Raw genomic sequence first — 19204 nt, forward strand, 5'->3', positions numbered from 1 at the left:
ACCTCTGAATTACACGTGACCTGATTTCTTTATAGCCAAGGATATGTAGAAAGCTCAGATACCAGGGCTTGGTCACATTCTCCGTTCTCTTAGTTTTTGGTCTCCTTAAATAAGGGTCGGGTCAAAAACCTGTCTAGTCATTCTTTGTCTGAAAACTCTTCACGTTTCCAGTCAAAGAGGGGCAGCTGTAGACATGTGATTTTTGACCCTCCCCAAGATTTTTATATTTTAGCACGTAAATAGCTATTTCAACTCATTTTTACTCTTTTACTTTATTTTATTACAAGAAAAATCAAAATTACAAAAATTGTTCCATTAATATTTTGTAGTCATTTTTAATCTTGAAAATACCAAAAAAATAGTTTATTTTAACGGTCAGTCTTATTTTAACATTTGTTTTACTTAAGTAGGACTAATTAATAAATAAGATCGTATTTTAATCTCATTCGCGAGGAAAGAATAAAACTTGGGCTCGAGCAACCCATCTTTAGGCCTAATTTTTGGACCTAATCCATAATTACCAAGCCCATAATTCCTAGGCCCATACCCCGAACCTAATCCCTACCCTATATAATAGTACCTAATCCCTACATAGACCTACACGGAAAAGACCCCAGGATCCGCCGTTTCTCTAAAAAGAAGATCGAAGGAAAATCAGACATCTTCTTTCATTTTGAGAAGAGATCAACCAAAAAAAGGAGCTAACCTAAGAGAAGAGACTAACGCCTCAGACTTAGACAAAAAGATGCAACAGCTTCTTCTTCAAACAAAAAAAGCAGAACCAAAGATCGTGAATAATTCAACCCCATTTTTCGATACCACCCATCTCTTAGCCGTTTCAGTTGTGAAAAGTCATAGCTTTAACCCCAAAATCAAACTGCAAATAGGCTTAAAATTAGTCCCTAATCTCTCGCCAAAACTCCAAAAGATCAGTGTAAATCAGCCTGCACCACCATGCCAACAATTTTTTCTTCCAGTCGGGTTCAAATGGTATTTCGAGAGGTCTTGTTCAAAGTTCGTCGTCGTGAGTTCCGAGCGAGGTGTTTTTCCATGGTCTTGTTTATTTTCTCTTGTCAAAATTATTGATTAATCAAGGTTCAGATTCAATTTCAAGGTTCATTCTCTATCCTTTCCTTGTTCTTTATTTCAAAAAATACTTTTTTTTAGTTGGAATGATATCTGAATTTTGATTAAGCATAAGATGTTCTGCTTTTGACATCCTTTATTTATAATTAGATTTCATTGTTTTTGTGATTTCTTTAGATTATATTTGTTCATATAATATTGATGAATGGCGTCGTAATTTTTTCTTTGTCTACAGTTTTGATTTTATCCCTCATGGTTACAATTCACTTTGGTTAGATTTGTTAGTATTAATTGCCTATAAGAATTTGAAAGGGACCGTTGTCTGTTGAGTCAAGTCCTTGAACAATTAGTTTATTGGGCTAATGGAATAATTTTGTTTCGTAAGTAAGGTTAAGCTGTATTTGATGCTATAAGCCCAAAAGAATAAGGACGTCCCTGTCCACATTCATGCATATGCTGGCCCAATTTTGCTCAAACACATGTAGTTAGCCCACCATTTCATGACTAATTAATCTATTTCATGCTTCATTATAATAATTTCATAACTCTTGGCCTTGAAATAATCTTGAGTTAGCTTAGAAAGGAAATATTATGAACATCTGTGGTTGGCTTTACTTGAATACTTTCTTTTAAAATAAATTGAGGTGTGTCATGCCAAACAAAAATTTATAATCCATGGCCCTCAGATAATTAATTTTAACTCTTTAGAAATCGAGGTGCGCCATTAGTTGAATATTCCATGGCCCTCGCAAACTTGAAAGTGCGTAGTTGCTTTAGGCACGATATTTTAAAAATTACCTTCCTAAACTCGGGTGTGCATTTATGTGACCCAAATCCAAATCTCAACAACGTTAGATAAAATGTGTCGTGGACCGCGGGTGCATTTGTGTGACGTGGTCCAAGATGCATTTTAGGTGACGGTGAATCTTCCTAAAAAATATTTAAATAAAAGTGGTTATAAAGTTAAAATTGAACCATAGGTTAAAACATGTATTAAAATCAGATAATAAGCCAATTATAACAATTGAGCGACCGTGCTAGAACCACGGAATCCAGAAATGCCTAACACCTTCTCCCGGGTTAACATAATTCCTTACCCGGATTTTTGTGTTCGCGGACTGTAAAACAGAGTCAATCTTTTCCTCGATTCGAGATTTGAACTGGTGACTTGGGACACCATAAAATTATCTCAAGTGGTGACTCTGAATTTAATAAATAAATAATCCCATTTCAATTGTCATTTAAATTGGAAAAACTCCCTTATACTCCTTCCGAGGGGGTAGATAAAAAGGAGGTGTGACAACCACTATCCTAGCAGGAGCGACCTCGCTCCAGTTCCATCAACTATCTTAAACCTGGACCATTCACCATAAACACTCTTGCATTCATTCCGAAATTTCGTGTCTGTTCTTGCAATGACTTCATCGATATATTTTGTCAATGAATCCAGAACTACACATGGCCTGATTCCTTTAAAAACAGGGATATGTTGGCAGCTCAATGACCAGATTCCAACCTCTGTCTTTCAAAACATCCCATCCGATCAAAATTGGCCATCATTTCTTTACCCGAAAACTCTTTTCATCCTTCCCAAGTAAAGAGGGGCAGCTGTTGATACCCAATTTTTTCAATAATATTTTAAAAACTATGCCTGGGAATCAATTAGTATTTTTCATACAATTTCTGCATTTTTAAAATATTTTAACTAGTTTCTCCCAGCATTTATTTTATAAAAACAATCACTAATTGCATCACAAATAGTTTTATAATAATTTTTGTGGCTTAATTCTATTACTTGTATTTGTACCAAGTTTCAATTATTGCACAAATAGCCACATTTATATTTTTAGAATGCAACTGTAATTACTTTGCAACTATAGCCTATGCATGCATTATTACATTATTTGTCGAAACATAGCCTTTATATATTTTTTAAAATATTAAGTAATTATCTAAAATATTTCCAGGCATAAAAATCATTTTTTACATCCTATTAGTTATTTTAAAAATTATTTTATCAATTAAATAGGGTATTTAACAAATGGCCCCCTATCTTCAAACTTAGCCTAATTGCCCAGCCCAATTTTAACCCCTTATAAACCAGCCCAGAAACCCCAGGCCCAATACCCACCTGCTCGACCCAATACCCGGCAAATCCTAGTCGTTGATCATTTTGATCAACGGTCCAAATTCAGCCTTACCTAAATCAAACCTAATGACCTCCCCAAACCCTTCATTTCCTCTCCTTTCTCACACTGACATTTGATCCCTCTTCTTTCAAATGCTCTCAAGTACTAACCCTACCTCACCCTCATCGTCGTTCATCTGCTGTCGTTCATGGAGTTTCCCCACCACCATCAGACCTCTAATTGTCTCTATTATGTTGGTATGTCTATCTCTAAGGTCCTCGAGGGACCAGAGTCAGTCCACTTACACATATGGCCCTTTCTTGCCTGTTTCAGGCTGTTCCGATTCGATTTTGAGTAAGATCTTCCTATGTCGCCTTAGATCTGTGGATTTCTAAGCCTACTTCTTCATCTTTGTGTTGTTCTTCTCGAAATCCTAATTTCTTCCTGCTGAACTTCTTAGATCTATACAGATCTGAGATTTTGGACCTGTTTCACATGAATTTTACAAGAACCGTCTGATTTTCGAATGACTTTTCATTTTTTCTAAATTAGGGTGTCCCGAAAATTTCTTTCTCCAAAATGTTTGATGATTTGAGTGTTTAATCTTCTATTTCTTATGTGTTTTAACCGATTCGTAAAGGTTTGCTTTAACCCTAACTAGTTTATGCTAAAAACCCCCAAGTTTTTTGACATTTTGTTTGGTTTCTGAGTTATTTATGTACTGACTTTGTCATATGCTTTGGTTCCTATGATTTGTTTTTAGCTTAATTCGATGTCTTGTGATTTTTTTATCCTAATCTGCCTCTACTAAAGTTTTTGGTTTGACTTTTCTACTGATTCTATATGTCTATATTCATTCTGCCTATTCATGGTAAACCTATATTTTTCTCCTTAAATGAGTGTTGTTTTGAATTCTTTATTTACCAATTTGTTTCGTCAAAACCTATGTGTTGAATCCTGACTATTCCTTTCTTGCCTTATTTTGTCCGCGATACTTGCTTACTCTTTACATGATTTTCTCCTTAATTAAACCCTTGCCTATTTTTATTCTGAAGTTCTTTATTTTGGTTTGATTTGAACGCCTTTCCTTAATAAGGCCTTTGCTTCTTACTTCTTTACTCAGTCTGATTGAATTCCTTGCCTTAATTAACTCATGTCATTACTGTTGACTGATTTTCCTTAATTAAAGGAGAAGACTATGCTGAATCTTTGTGTGACTGATTCTGTAAATTTTCCTAATTGCTACATAATTGATTCTTTACCTTATTTTGTTTAACTCTTGATTACTATGTATGCCCTTACCTATTCTCACTTCTGGACACGAACAATAGTTCATAAACTACCACTTTTACACTCTAAAAAGGCTCTTTCTGCTCTCTCTGCTACTTGTGATCTCTGTTATTCTAGCCGGCTGCAAGCGAAGTTTGGAAATCGTACAATACCTGTCTTACATCTTATGTTTTCTTTCTCTAACTGGTATGCTTCTGATTAAATTTTAGAATCCAAACCTATGTGTTTATTTATTGCCTTAGTTTATCAATCCTGAGCCCATTCCTGTTTCTGTTTACTGCTTACCTAGCATGCCAAATACTGCCTTACTCAAATATGTGATTAGCATGTTTTCACTTTACTCGCTTGTTTTCTATCTTGTTTAACATGTCTTACATATGTAACTAGCCTGTTTGACTGACTATTGTTTATCTAGCATGCCTAAATTTTGCTTTTCTGTAATTAGCATGCCTACACTTGTTAATACTTGCCTAGCATGTCCATTTAAGTCCTTGCATGTTCTGCCTTACTCCTTCTAAGTTAGCTAATCTCACTACTCTAGCTGTGTTGTTTATATGTTTTCAACATGTTTCTACTGTGACCTTTGCTTCATGTTTTAGTGACCTGCACTATATCTAACCTATTTAGTTCTGTAGAACCCCTTAAGAACTCTATGCACCATGTTGTTTATGTGCTTCATTAAGGTGTATTCTATGTGTTCTTAAACCCATCTTTCTTTGTGTGAAAGCTGTTTGCAAAAGTACTTCCTAAAGCTTGTTTGTTCTATGACATGTGTTGTGATTGCAAATTATTTTTCATACTTTCCTCAAACTGTTTTATCACTAAATCAATACTGGTTTTCAAAAATTCTTCTCACTCCTAAGTCCTTTCTTTATATTGTCTATCAAACTCTTTCAAACCATTATGCACTCTCACTTACTCTTAGATTACTAAGTCATGCCCCTCTGGTATGTGTACTACTTAGAGACCCTTGAGATTTCTTTGAACTCTGGCATATCAGGGCTGGCACTTCCACACTGCATATAAATCAATCATTATTTGAGAAAGGTCTAGGTGTGATCACTGCTCGGGATCCTTGAGGTCCTTAGGGAACTCTGACACACCTAGATATGAAATTGCCTAGGAAACTTTGGGCAGTTGAGACTACTGAAGGTAGGGAAATTGCTTCGGGCCTGCTTCAGGCTCCATATAACCTGCTCCACTACATATAATTAGAGATCATGCCTATAGGATTTAAAATCAGCTTTAATAATTAGAGATCATGTCTATAGAATCTAAATCAGCTTTAATTATAGAAATCATGCCTATAGGATCTAAAATCAGTTTTGTTCAGATTTAAAATCTGTTTAACTTTAACTTATACTTGTAGTTTTTGAATCGGTTTAATTAACCAACCTACTCGTTCTTCAATGCTGTGTTAGTTAATATCACTAGAAATCATGTCTATAGGATCTTAATTGTCCATTTAAAATCGTTTACTGTTTTACTGCATTCCTGATCAATGATTAGATACCATGCTCATCGGATACCACTATTACCCGCCTAGGCAAGCCTATAGGGCGACTAAAACTCTTCAAACTATAAAACTACGCTCTATTATCTGTGACTGCTCATATTCAATAGGTCTAAAATCAGTAGGCAAACTGAATAGGTCTTTGACACTTTGGTCCTAACTCAATACTGCATATTCTATACTCACCTAGATATCCTGTTCTAGGGCTTCTTTTTAAATACCTGAAACTGTGTGTAAGACGTGCACTTGCCTGCTCTGTTTGTGGAGGTAAAACTTGAGCCTTTAATTGTTCTCTTTTAGTCCAGTCCTAATTGTTTTGATTGTCGCCTAGATTTTTCTCCTTTTAGTACCTTAGGATGGTCTAGAACTACCCAAACCAGAGGTCCTAAATACCTCCGGGCCACAAGGAAGGGACAGGAAGTGCACGCATAGATATCCTTTAAGGTTACTAGAATGCTTTATGCTATGACCAAGGGGGAGGGAATTCGGTAGTAAGGATATGATGACTGCGCGCTAATGTCACGTGTAGCCCCTCATTGAGGAGTGATTACCGGCCATTGCATGGGTATGATCATGTAGGCTAACCAACCTAGGACCCCTCTCTCCCAATTCCTATGTGTTCTAAATGAACTTCTTTTCTTGTATGTATGTATATATATATATATATATATATATATATATATATATATATATATATATATATATATATATATATGCAAGTTATTCAAACCTCTCCTTTGCTTCCATTACCTGAATCATACATATGTTTATAATGTGAAAACATGCCTTTATTTGTGAATATGTGTTGAAATTGTTTACTTGCAAAATGATTAATTCACATAGTTTTAATTCAGCCAGGACCCACCATTGTGGACCGCGAGGGGTGCCTAATACCTTCCACTCAAGGTTATTTAGAGCCCTTACCCTAATCTCTGGTAATGCAAACTAGTTCATGAGTTAATTTCTCTAGGTGCCCTAACGCACCATAATCCGTTAGGTGGCGACTCTTCACATAGCCAAATTTCCAAAAGGAAACGAGTTATTCTCCCCATGAATGTCGAAATCCGAACTTCACCATCAAAAGGGGTAAAAAGGGGGTGCGACACAGATTTTGCAGGTGACAAAACTGATAGGAAAAGCACTAGTGGGACGTGTCAACTCTTGGGAAATGCATTAGTATCTTGGCATAGCAAGAAACAAAATTGTGTTACCCTATCAACGACTGAAGCAGAATATTTAGTTGTCGGAAGCTGTTGTACACAAGTTCTATGGATTATGCATCAACTTCTCGACTATGATTTATCTCTTACCTCTACTCCTATATTTTGTGATAATACCAGCGCTATTTGCTTATCAAAAAATTATGTGCATCATTCTAGAGCAAAACATATAGAAATTAAGCATCATTTTATCCGTGATCACATTGCTAAAGGTGATATTGTGTTAGATTTTATTAGTACTGACTCTCAACTTGCCGATATTTTTACAAAACCACTTTTGGAAGAAAGATTTTGTTTTCTAAGGAAAAAGATTGGCATTTTTCCAAATTTGTAAAAAAAAAGTCTTTTTACCGTGTTATGAAATATTTTATTTCCTTAAGTATGTGTGGCTTAATTAATTTTCGTGTAGGTGTAATAATTGCCTATCCATCAGTACTGCCGATCAGTCACTTTAGAAGCACCACTTCCTTCTGAACCCGCCTTTTCCTTTAACCAAGGCGACCCTTCGTTCCTTCTAAAAGTACCGATAAAAACCCTTCCAACCCTGCTACTCTTTCCATTCCTATCAAATCGAACCTTCTCACCATAGCCAAAAAAACCTCTCTTCATCCACTGTAACTAGACGGAGCCGAAGGTTTCAAAAACCCCTCAATCCTAAAGAACCTGTATACCTGGAGTCGTCTCTTGACTTAGATTTCCTCAAAACAGATAATAAGAGTAGTGAATCTTCCAAAAATCCTCCCATTAGCCAGAAAAATGCAGGCAAAAGACCTATGGAGCAAACCCCCAAAAAGTCTGCATGCAAGAAAGGAAAGGTAGAGAACACTAAATTTGGACCTGAGGATAAGTTAATCTTTTATGGCCCGGGTGAAAAAGCAAGGTTTGAGTCCTTCAAGTCAACATCTATGGCTTATGGATGCTCTGTAAGTCTTTCTCTCATGAAAAATATGCACTGTGATGTGACCTCTATATTTGATTTTCAACATCTTTCTTCTCTGTTTGACACTGTTGGTAACTCTATTTATAAGGAATCTGTGAGGATGTTTTATGCAAATCTATTTGTGAATGACAAAGATGATTTGGAATCTATAGTGCTAGGCCCTATAATTGTTCTAGACTCTTATTAATTTGAAAAGATTTTCTCTACTAAGTTTAGTGGGTTTGATACTTTTGTACAAAATTCTTGGCCAAAAGATGTTGAAGTATCCTTTGAAGAAGCAAAAATCTTTTTATCTGATAACCCTCGTGATATTGGCCCCAAGAACCTAAAGTTTGAACATCGTGTCTTGGCCCACATGATTGCTACTACTTTACTCCTCAGAACTAGGACCCTTAGCTCTTTATCCACTAGAGATGTTTTTGTCCTTTACTGTCTTGTTAATTAAAAGATTGGATTCGTTTATGTGGATTCGCAGTACATGCTTGAAAGTGTTAGGGACATATCTTCCTCCGCTGCTTGTGTACCATATGGTCTACTCATCTCACACATTCTCGAAGTTAAGAAGGTAGACTTGGCACCCTTTATACCCAAGCATATTTCCAGCACTTATGATAAGACAACCTTTTCAATGATGGGGTACACCTTGGGTAATGATGGATGGGTTAAGCGCACCAAAGTTGAAAGTATTACAGTGCCAGTTGAAGTTCAAACTGAACAACCAGCATCTCAGTCGACTACCTCTCAATATCTTCAGCAGATGCAAAAATATTTAGATGAGGTAAAACAGCTAGTAGTTGAGATGAAGGAACAAGTAGATAAGATCAGAGAAGTCACTAAGGAGACAGGTATAGATGTGGCTAAGATCAGAATAGATATAGGAGCTACGCGGAGACAAGGAACCAGGACATTTAATTCTATAACTGAAAGATGGATAAGCTTGTCAAAGATGTCGAGAATTCATATGACTCCTTCTGCACCAAAGTGATCAACACTCTCAAGTACTTCCTAGGAAGAAACTAATGTGCATTTGTGTGATGGTGTCCAAAAACAATATTTTTTTCTTTTCTTGTTTTTTGTTCACTTGCTGGTGGTTCTAACAAATTTTTCTTTTTGGGTCTGTATAACCTATGCCTCTACTGAAGGCATTATTTTTGCTGCACTATCTCGCTAGTTATTATGTATACTACTTCCTATATTACTTGTCTTGGCTGTTTTTTTTTCCTTTTGATTGTTGTCAAAGGGGTAGAATAGAGAAATAAATAGGTAGAGAAGTAATTCAACCTCTCAGGGGGAGCAATTCAACTCAACTCAGGGGGAGCAACTTGGAAGTGAAATAAAAAGGGAAGTCTCTTAATTAATGTCTCATAATTAATGTTTACTCTTGTCACACCTCCTTTTTCCGCCCCCGCGAGGGGTGAAGGAGTTTTTCCAATTAAAGGACAATCGAAACGGGATTTGTTTATTTGTTTCAGAGTCGCCACTTGGGAGATTTTAGGGTGTCCCAAGTCACCAATTTAATCCCGAATCGAGGAAAAGAATGACTCCATATTACAGTCTGCGTACCAGAAATCCGGATAAGGCTGTTAACCCGGGAGAAGGTGTTAGGCATTTCCGAGTTCCGTGGTTCTACCACGGTCGCTCAACTGTCATATTCGGCTTATTTATCTGATTTTAATACAATTATGAACCGGTGTGACAATTTTAACTTTTTACCACTTTATTATTATTATTTTTAAAAGAATGTGAACATCGCTTAAAACACGTCTTTGGACTGCGTCACATGAAATGCACCCACAATCCGGAACACATTTTATTTGATGTTTTGGGATTTGGATTTGGGTCGCATGAAATGCACACCCAAGCTTAAGAAAGTAAACTATTAAACATGCGCCTAAAGAGACTATCGCGTTATTATTTTGGGAAGGCCGTGAAATTCGCTAAACGGCCCTCCCGAATTTTAAGTAATTAACTCATATATTTTTGTGAGGGCCCCGCAATCTGTGCGTTTTTATTTGGCGAGGCTCGTCTCATTTTATTTTAAAAGGGTAAGCTTAAAGTAACTACATTTTTACTTTATTTATTTAAAGAGTTAATTCAAGGTTATTAAAATATATTGCAAGACACGCTACATGAAATGCACCCGTGAGTCACGACACGTTCTATTTAACCGTGCGGGAAATTAGAATCGGGTCACACGAAATGCGCCCCCGGATTTTAATAAATAAAAGAAAATCAATTTAAAGGACGCGCCTAAATCAAGTAGCGCATTTGACTTATTTTCCTAATCTTTGTGATGCCAAATTTATGGACAAGATGTTACTACTAATGAATTTTTCTTCCCTAAACTTAGAGATACGAGATCAATTTTATCACTAAGTGGTAGAATAATTATTTACAATTACCTTGGGGGAAAACGTGGGCTAACCTGCTACACACAAAGACATAATTCCTTTATCTTTTAAAAGAATGCACGAGCAAACAATTAAAGTAAACACAAACAGAATAATAAATAGACTAAAAATCATTTAAAAGAGTACAACATATCCAAACAAACAAATTAGTAATCCAAAGAAAGCATATCGATAGTGGCGTAACAATAGTGCCGTGAATCACTGCACAAACCAACACTCCTGAGGCATTTACTGGTGCCAATGTCTTTCATATCATTTAACAGGTGAATAGCAAAGACCAAGAAGAGTGAGAAACGGACCTCAAATGGCGACAATGAGAACCTCGGATAGAAAAACAGAATGCTTCGCCGGAGCCTCAACGAAGCTCGACCAAACCTCTTCGAACTCGGCTACGACGGACACCTCGGCTCAACTTCTTGGACTTTGGACTGAAACGCTCGACTTCAACACAAGGTCGAGCAGCACACCTCCATGAATTTTTGTTCAGCTGGTGGGCGTGAGGATGGGGAAACAGCCGCAGTGCTGCTTGGCGTGAAGCTGACGGGTCGTTTGGTGGTGGACGCCCGGAGCTTGGCGTCGCTTGTGGTCGACGAAGGAAGTTTGGACAGGAGGATGGTCGATGATGCAGCAGTGGTTGTTGCTGCTCAAAAAAATGAGGGGTTGTGGGTTATGGAGGTGTTCGTAGGTGATGGATGACGGTGGGAGTTGGGGCTGGTTATGGCGACTGGGTCGTTTGGATGGAAACAACGACGGAGGGTTGTCGATGGGATGTGTATGGTGGTGCGCGGTTCGCTGGCAGTTTGGGCAGTAGGGTCGAGGGGCAGTGACGAAGAGGTTTGGAGGGGTGACGACGGGAAAGCAGCAGCAGTTGCTGCTTGATAGAGGCTGAGGCATGGGGGTCGTGGCTGGTTCAGCTACTGGCTGGACTACGGGAGAAGGGGGGGCTGTTGGTGTGACGGAGGGAACCTTTGGGGTGGTGGTCTCAGGGACTGTTTGGATGGATCTGGTTTCAATGGAGGAAGAAGGCGAGATACTGGTTTTTTTCCGGCCAGTTATGGGGTCGTTTGCTGGTGGTTGCGGAGAGGTTTGGAGGTGGGGAAGACGATGGGGGAAGGACGTGAAGCAGCTGCAGCAAATGCTGCTCGACGGAGTGGTCGACGGGACGGAAAACTGGTATCGTTTGGACGTGAAAGAAGAAGAAGCAATGGCCAACCTTTTCGTTTTTTTTTTCGTTTTCTTCAGTTCAAAAGATGAAGAAGAAGGTGAACAGTGCCTTCTTCAAATTTGTTTTCAAAATTTTCTTTTTTCTCCCCCCCCCAGCTTCTAGCCTTGTCCGTGTATATAAAAGCATGTTATGGGTCTCACGTGTACAAGCGTGAGAGACAAATGTCTCCAAATGTGAGCCCCATCACATTGTGTTTTGTTCATGTTCCCCATGCGTGTCCCCCATGTGTGGGGGGTTTGGATTGTTGTGGGCTAGGTCCGAAAATTAGGCCTAAAACGGATAGTTTGAACCCAAATATTATTCTTTTGCCCAAACCCGAGAATAAGAACACGACGTTGTTCAATTAATCCTATGTAAGTAAAATAACTACCAAAATAAGACTGACATTTAAAACAAAACTATTTTTTAATATTTTTTCAAGATTAAAACAGCTACAAAACATTAATAAAACTATTTTTGTAATTTTCGTTTTTTATATAAAGATAAAATATAAAGTACCATTTTTGTATTTTTCAAGTTTATGAGAAATGCATAAACTAAAATTTATATATATATATATTTTGTAATGTTCCTTTTGTGACGAAATAAAATAAAAATAGTCAAAATTAGCTAAAATAGCTATATTAGACCTAAATTAAATATTTACGCTAAAAATGTGAAAATTCTCGGGGAGGGTCAAAAATCACACGTCTACAGCTGCCCCTCTTTGACTGGAAATACGAAGAGTTTTCCGGCAAAGAACGACTAGACATGTTTTTGACCCCGGCCATTATTTGGAGGGACTACACTAAGGAAAGGAAGGGAATGTGACCGAGCCCTGGTATCTGAGCTGCCTACATATCCTTGACTATAAAGGAATCAGGTCACGTGTAGTTCAGAAATGAGAGAGATGGTAGAGTGTACCGGGGTGAAGAGCCGATCGAGGTGCCATTCCGTTGAGGTGCCAGTCCGCGGTCCTGCTGTTACAAAAAATGAAAAATGAAAAAGACTCACTAAGCCTATCAGCTACTAGTTACAAGGATTCCTATCTATAAGTCTTCTGAAACTTGGTCTTGAGTCTTGAATGGTGCTTCATACAGACTTTAGATTTGAACCTTGATACTTGTTAGTTGTCGATGCTAGTTCTTGAGCAGACCACATCTGTTCTCCACTTCCGTACTTTGGATTCATTTTTTTTTTTTATGCTTGCTTTTTTTTTTTCTTTTCTTGTTTTTGTTTTTGTGACTAGATTATGTCGATCGTCTCAGACTGTTGACTCGCATTCTTGAGGTGAGCTTCTGCTATTTCTAACTTGGATTGAATGCTGGGGATTTTTGTTGTAACCCTCCGCTCTCCGGGCGGGATCCTGACTTCAATAAACAACTCTGAAAATAAAACGCCTTTCCTCTCTTCAGACGGGCTCCTGACTTCAACAACTTCTGAAAAATAAATCAGCCTCCATTCTCCAGGCGTGCTCCTGACTTCAACAACTTCTTAGAAATAAATCAGCCTCCATTCTCCAGGCGGGCTCCTGACTCCAACTTAACATTTAACAACCTCCGTTCTACAGGCGGGCTCCTGACTTCAACAATTAAAATTTTAACACCTCCATTCTCCAGGCGGGCTCCTGACTTTGACAACTTAAAATTTTACAACCTCCGTTCTACAGGCGGGCTCCTGACTTCGACAACTTCTTAAAAATAAATCAGCCTCCATTCTACAGGCGGGCTCCTGACTTCAACAACTTTTCTCAAAATAATTTATCCTCCGTTCTCCAGGCGGGCTCCTGACTTCTACAACTTTCCTAAAAATAATTTAGCCTCCGTTCTCCAGGCGGGCTCCTGACTTCGACAACTTCTTAAAATAAATCAGCCTCTATTCTCCAGGCGGGCTCCTGACTTCAACAACTTTTCTCAAAATAATTAGGCCTCCGTTCTCCAGGCGGGCTCCTGACTTCTACAACTTTCCCAAAAATAATTTAGCCTCTGTTCTCCAGGCGGGCTCCTGACTTCGACAACTTCTTAAAATAAATCAGCCTCTATTCTCCAGGCGGGCTCCTGACTTCAACAACTTTTCTCAAAATAATTTAGCCTCCGTTCTCCAGGCGGGCTCCTGACTTCTACAACTTTCCCAAAAATAATTTAGCCTCCGTTCTCCAGGCGGGCTCCTGACTTCGACAACTTCTTAAAATAAATCAGCCTCGATTCTCCAGGCGGGCTCCTGACTTCAACAACTTTTCTCAAAATAATTTAGCCTCCGTTCTCCAGGCGGGCTCCTGACTTCTTCAACTTCTTAAAATTTAATTCAGCCTCCATTCTTCAGGCGGGCTCCTGACTTCTTCAACTTCTTAAAATTTAATTCAGCCTCCATTCTCCAGGCGGGCTCCTGGCTTCAACAACTTTTCTCAAAATAATTTAGCCTCCGTTCTCCAGGCGGGCTCCTGACTTCTTCAACTTCTTAAAATTAAATCAGCCTCCATTCTCCAGGCGGGCTCCTGACTTCAACAACTTCTTAGAAATAAATCAGCCTCCATTCTCTAGGCGGGCTCCTGACTCCAACTTAAAAATTAACAAACTCCGTTCTACAGGTGGGCTCCTGACTTTAACAATTTAAATTTCAACACCTCCATTCTCCAAGCGGGCTCCTGATTTTGACAACTTAAAATCTTACAACCTCCGTTCTACAGGAGGGCTCCTGACTTCGACAACTTCTTAAAAATAAATCAGCCACCATTCTACAGGCGGGCTCCTGACTTCAACAACTTTTCTCAAAATAATTTAGCCTCCGTTCTCCAGGCGGGCTCCTGACTTCGACAACTTCTTAAAATAAATCAGCCTCTATTCTCCAGGCGGGCTCCTGACTTCAACAACTTTTCTCAAAATAATTTAGCCTCCGTTCTCCAGGCGGGCTCCTGACTTCTACAACTTTCCTAAAAAATAATTTAGCCTCCGTTTTCCAGTCGGGCTCCTGACTTCGACAACTTCTTAAAATATATAAGCCTCTATTCTCCAGGCGGGCTCCTGACTTCAACAACTTTTCTCAAAATAATTTAGCCTCCGTTCTCCAGGCGGGATCCTGACTTCTTCAACTTCTTAAAATTTAATTCAGCCTCCATTCTCCAGGCGGGCTCCTGACTTCTTCAACTTCTTAAAATTTAATTCAGCCTCCATTCTCCAGGCGGGCTCCTGACTTCAACAACTTTTCTCAAAATAATTTAGCCTCCGTTCTCCAGGCGGGCTCCTGACTTCTTCAACTTCTTAAAATTAAATCAACCTCCATTCTCCAGGCGGTCTCCTAACTTCAACAACTTCTTAGAAATAAATCAGCCTCCATTCTCCAGGCGGGATCCTGACTCCAACTTAAAATTTAACAACCTCCGTTCTACAGGCGGGCTCCTGACTTCAACAATTTAAAATTTTAACACCTCCATTCTCCAGGCGGGCTCCTGACTTTGACAACTTCTTAAAAATAAATCAGCCTCCATTCTACAGGCGGGCTCCTGACTTCAACAACTTTTCTCAAAATAATTTAGCCTCCATTCTCCAGGCGGGCTCCTGACTTCTACAACTTTCCTAAAAATAATTTAGCCTCCGTTCTCCAAACGGGCTCCTGACTTCGACAAATTCTTAAAATAAATAAGCCTCTATTCTCCAGGCGGGCTCCTGACTTCAACAACTTTTCTCAAAATAATTTAGCCTCCGTTCTCCAGGCGGGCTCCTGACTTCTACAACTTTCCCAAAAATAATTTAGTCTCCGTTCTACAGGCGGGCTCCTGACTTCTACAACTTTCCCAAAAATAATTTAGCCTCCGTTTTCCAGGCGGGCTCCTGACTTCGACAACTTCTTAAAATAAATAAGCCTCTATTCTCCAGGCGGGCTCCTGACTTCAACAACTTTTCTCAAAATAATTTAGCCTCCGTTCTCCAGGCGGGCTCCTGACTTCTTCAACTTCTTAAAATTTAATTCAGCCTCCATTCTCCAGGCGGGCTCCTGACTTCTTCAACTTCTTAAAATTTAATTCAGCCTCCATTCTCCAGGCGGGCTCCTGACTTCAACAACTTTTCTCAAAATAATTTAGCCTCCGTTCTCCAGGCGGGCTCCTGACTTCTTCAACTTCTTAAAATTAAATCAACCTCCATTCTACAGGCGGTCTCCTAACTTCAACAACTTCTTAGAAATAAATCAGCCTCCATTCTCCAGGCGGGATCCTGACTCCAACTTAAAATTTAACAACCTCCGTTCTACAGGCGGGCTCCTGACTTCAACAATTTAAATTTTTAACACCTCCATTCTCTAGGCGGGCTCCTGACTTTGACAACTTAAAATTTTACAACCTCCGTTCTACAGGCGGGCTCCTGACTTCGACAACTTCTTAAAAATAAATCAGCCTCCATTCTACAGGCGGGCTCCTGACTTCAACAACTTTTCTCAAAATAGTTTAGCCTCCGTTCTCCAGGCGGGCTCCTGACTTCTAACACTTTCCTAAAATAATTTAGCCTACGTTCTCCAAACGGGCTCCTGACTTCGACAACTTCTTAAAATAAATCAGCCTTTATTCTCCAGGCGGGCTCCTGACTTCAACAACCTTTCTCAAAATAATTTAGCCTCCGTTCTCCAGGCGGGCTCCTGACTTCTACAACTTTCCCAAAAATAATTTAGCCTCTGTTCTCCAGGCGGGCTCCTGACTTCGACAACTTCTTAAAATAAATCAGCCTCTATTCTCCAGGCGGGCTCCTGACTTCAACAACTTTTCTCAAAATAATTTAGCCTCCATTCTCCAGGCGGGCTCCTGACTTCTACAACTTTCCCAAAAATAATTTAGCCTCCATTCTCCAGGCGGGCTCCTGACTTCGACAAATTCTTAAAATAAATCAGCCTCTATTCTCCAGGCGGGCTCCTGACTTCAACGACTTTTCTCAAATTAATTTAGCCTCCGTTCTCCAGGCGAGCTCCTGACTTCTACAACTTCTTAAACTTTAATTCAGCCTCCATTCTTCAGGCGGGCTCCTGACTTCTTCAACTTCTTAAAATTTAATTCAGCCTCCATTCTCCAGGTGGGCTCCTGACTTCAACAACTTTGCTCAAAATAATTTAGCCTCCGTTCTCCTGGCGGGCTCCTGACTTCTTCAACTTCTTAAAATTAAATCAACCTCCATTCTCCAGGCGGGCTCCTGACTTCAACAACTTCTTATAAATAAATCAGCCTCCATTCTCCAGGCGGGCTCCTGACTCCAACTTAAAATTTTACAACCTCTGTTCTACAGGCGGGCTCCTGACTTCAACAATTTAAATTTTAACACCTCCATTCTCCAGGCGGGCTCCTGACTTTAACAACTTAAAATTTTACAACCTCCGTTCTACAAGCGGGCTCCTAACTTCGACAACTTCTTAAAAATAAATCAGCCACTATTCTACAGGCGGGCTCCTGACTTCAACAATTTTTCTCAAAATAATTTAGCCTCCGTTCTCCAAGCGGGCTCCTGACTTCTACAACTTTCCTAAAAATAATTTAGCCTCCGTTCTCCAGGCGGGCTCCTGACTTCGACAACTTCTTAAAATAAATCAGCCTCTAGTCTCCAGGCGGGCTCCTGACTTCAACAACTTTTCTCAAAATAATTTAGCCTCTGTTCTCCAGGCGGGCTCCTGACTTCTACAACTTTCCCAAAAATAATTTAGCCTCCGTTCTCCAGGTGGGCTCCTGACTTCGACAACTTCTTAAAATAAATCAGCCTCGATTCTCCAGGCGGGCTCCTGACTTCAACAACTTTTCTCAAAATAATTTAGCCTCCGTTTTCCAGGCGGGCTCCTGACTTCTTCAACTTCTTAAAATTAAATCAACCTCCATTCTCCAGGCGGGCTCCTGACTTCAACAACTTCTTAAAATAAACCAGCCTCTATTCTCCAGGCGGGATCCTGACTTCAACAACTTTTCTCAAAATAATTTAGCCTCCGTTCTCCAGGCGGGCTCCTGACTTCTTCAACTTCTTAAAATTAAATCAGCCTCCATTCTCCAGGCGGGCTCCTGACTTCAACAACTTCTTAGAAATAAATCAGCCTCCATTCTCCAGGCGGGCTCCTGACTCCAACTTAAAATTTAACAACCTCCGTTCTACAGGGGGACTCCTGACTTCAACAATTTAAATTTTTAACACCTCCATTCTCCAGGCGGGCTCCTGACTTTGACAACTTAAAATTTTACAACCTCCGTTCTACAGGTGGGCTCCTGACTTCGAGAACTTCTTAAAAATAAATCAGCCTCCATTCTACAGGCGGGCTCCTGACTTCAACAACTTTTCTCAAAATAATTTATCCTCCGTTCTCCAGGCGGGCTCCTGGCTCCAACAATTTAAATTTTAACACCTCCATTCTCCAGGCGGCTCCTGACTTCTTCAATTTTTCAAAATATATTCAGCCTCCATTCTCCAGGCGGGCTCCTGACTTCAACAACTTCCTCAAAATTTTAACACCTCCATTCTCCATGCGGGCTCCTGACGGATGAACCCAAAATATCCTATTCGAGGGCGGATGAACCCAAAATATCCTATTCGAGGGCGGATGAACCCAAAATATCCTATTCGAGGGCGGATGAACCCAAGATATCCTATTCGAGGGCGGATGAACCCAAAATATCCTATTCGAGGGCGGATGAACCCAAAATATCCTATTCGAGGGCGGATGAACCCAAAATATCCTATTCGAGGGCGGATGAACCCAAAATATCCTATTCGAGGGCGGATGAACCCAAAATATCCTATTCGAGGGCGGATGAACCCAAAATATCCTAATCGAGGGCGGATGAACCCAAAATATCCTATTCGAGGGCGGATGAACCCAAAATATCCTATTCGAGGGCGGATGAACCCAAGATATCCTATTCGAGGGCGGATGAACCCAAGATATCCTATTCGAGGGCGGATGAACCCAAGATATCCTATTCGAGGGCGGATGAACCCAAGATATCCTATTCGAGGGCGGATGAACCCAAGATATCCTATTCGAGGGCGGATGAACCCAAGATATCCTATTCGAGGGCGGATGAACCCAAGATATCCTATTCGAGGGCGGATGAACCCAAGATATCCTATTCGAGGGCGGATGAACCCAAGATATCCTATTCGAGGGCGGATGAACCCAAGATATCCTATTCGAGGGCGGATGAACCCAAGATATCCTATTCGAGGGCGGATGAACCCAAGATATCCTATTCGAGGGCGGATGAACCCAAGATATCCTATTCGAGGGCGGATGAACCCAAGATATCCTATTCGAGGGCGGATGAACCCAAGATATCCTATTCGAGGGCGGATGAACCCAAGATATCCTATTCGAGGGCGGATGAACCCAAGATATCCTATTCGAGGGCGGATGAACCCAAGATATCCTATTCGAGGGCGGATGAACCCAAGATATC

The 19204-nt window shown here is 39.9% G+C and overlaps 1 protein-coding gene across 2 annotated transcripts; it reads left to right on the forward strand.

The window, feature by feature from the left end:
• Positions 1 to 528: 528 nt before the first annotated feature.
• Positions 529 to 9373, forward strand: LOC107814011 (uncharacterized). Of its 2 annotated transcripts, XM_016639334.2 has the most exons (3): positions 529 to 1114; positions 7648 to 8161; positions 8654 to 9373. In XM_016639334.2, the coding sequence occupies exons 2-3, from the start codon at positions 8012 to 8014 to the stop codon at positions 9161 to 9163; spliced, it is 660 nt and encodes a 219-aa protein (XP_016494820.1). In that variant the 5' UTR covers positions 529 to 1114; positions 7648 to 8011; the 3' UTR covers positions 9164 to 9373. The 2 variants fall into 2 exon arrangements, with proteins under 2 accessions (XP_016494820.1, XP_016494819.1); XM_016639333.2 differs by lacking the exon at positions 529 to 1114 and having other exon boundaries at positions 6748 to 8161.
• Positions 9374 to 19204: the final 9831 nt, after the last annotated feature.

This window comes from Nicotiana tabacum, chromosome 16, assembly GCF_000715075.1.
Source record: "Nicotiana tabacum cultivar K326 chromosome 16, ASM71507v2, whole genome shotgun sequence".
Classification (NCBI taxonomy): domain Eukaryota; kingdom Viridiplantae; phylum Streptophyta; class Magnoliopsida; order Solanales; family Solanaceae; genus Nicotiana; species Nicotiana tabacum.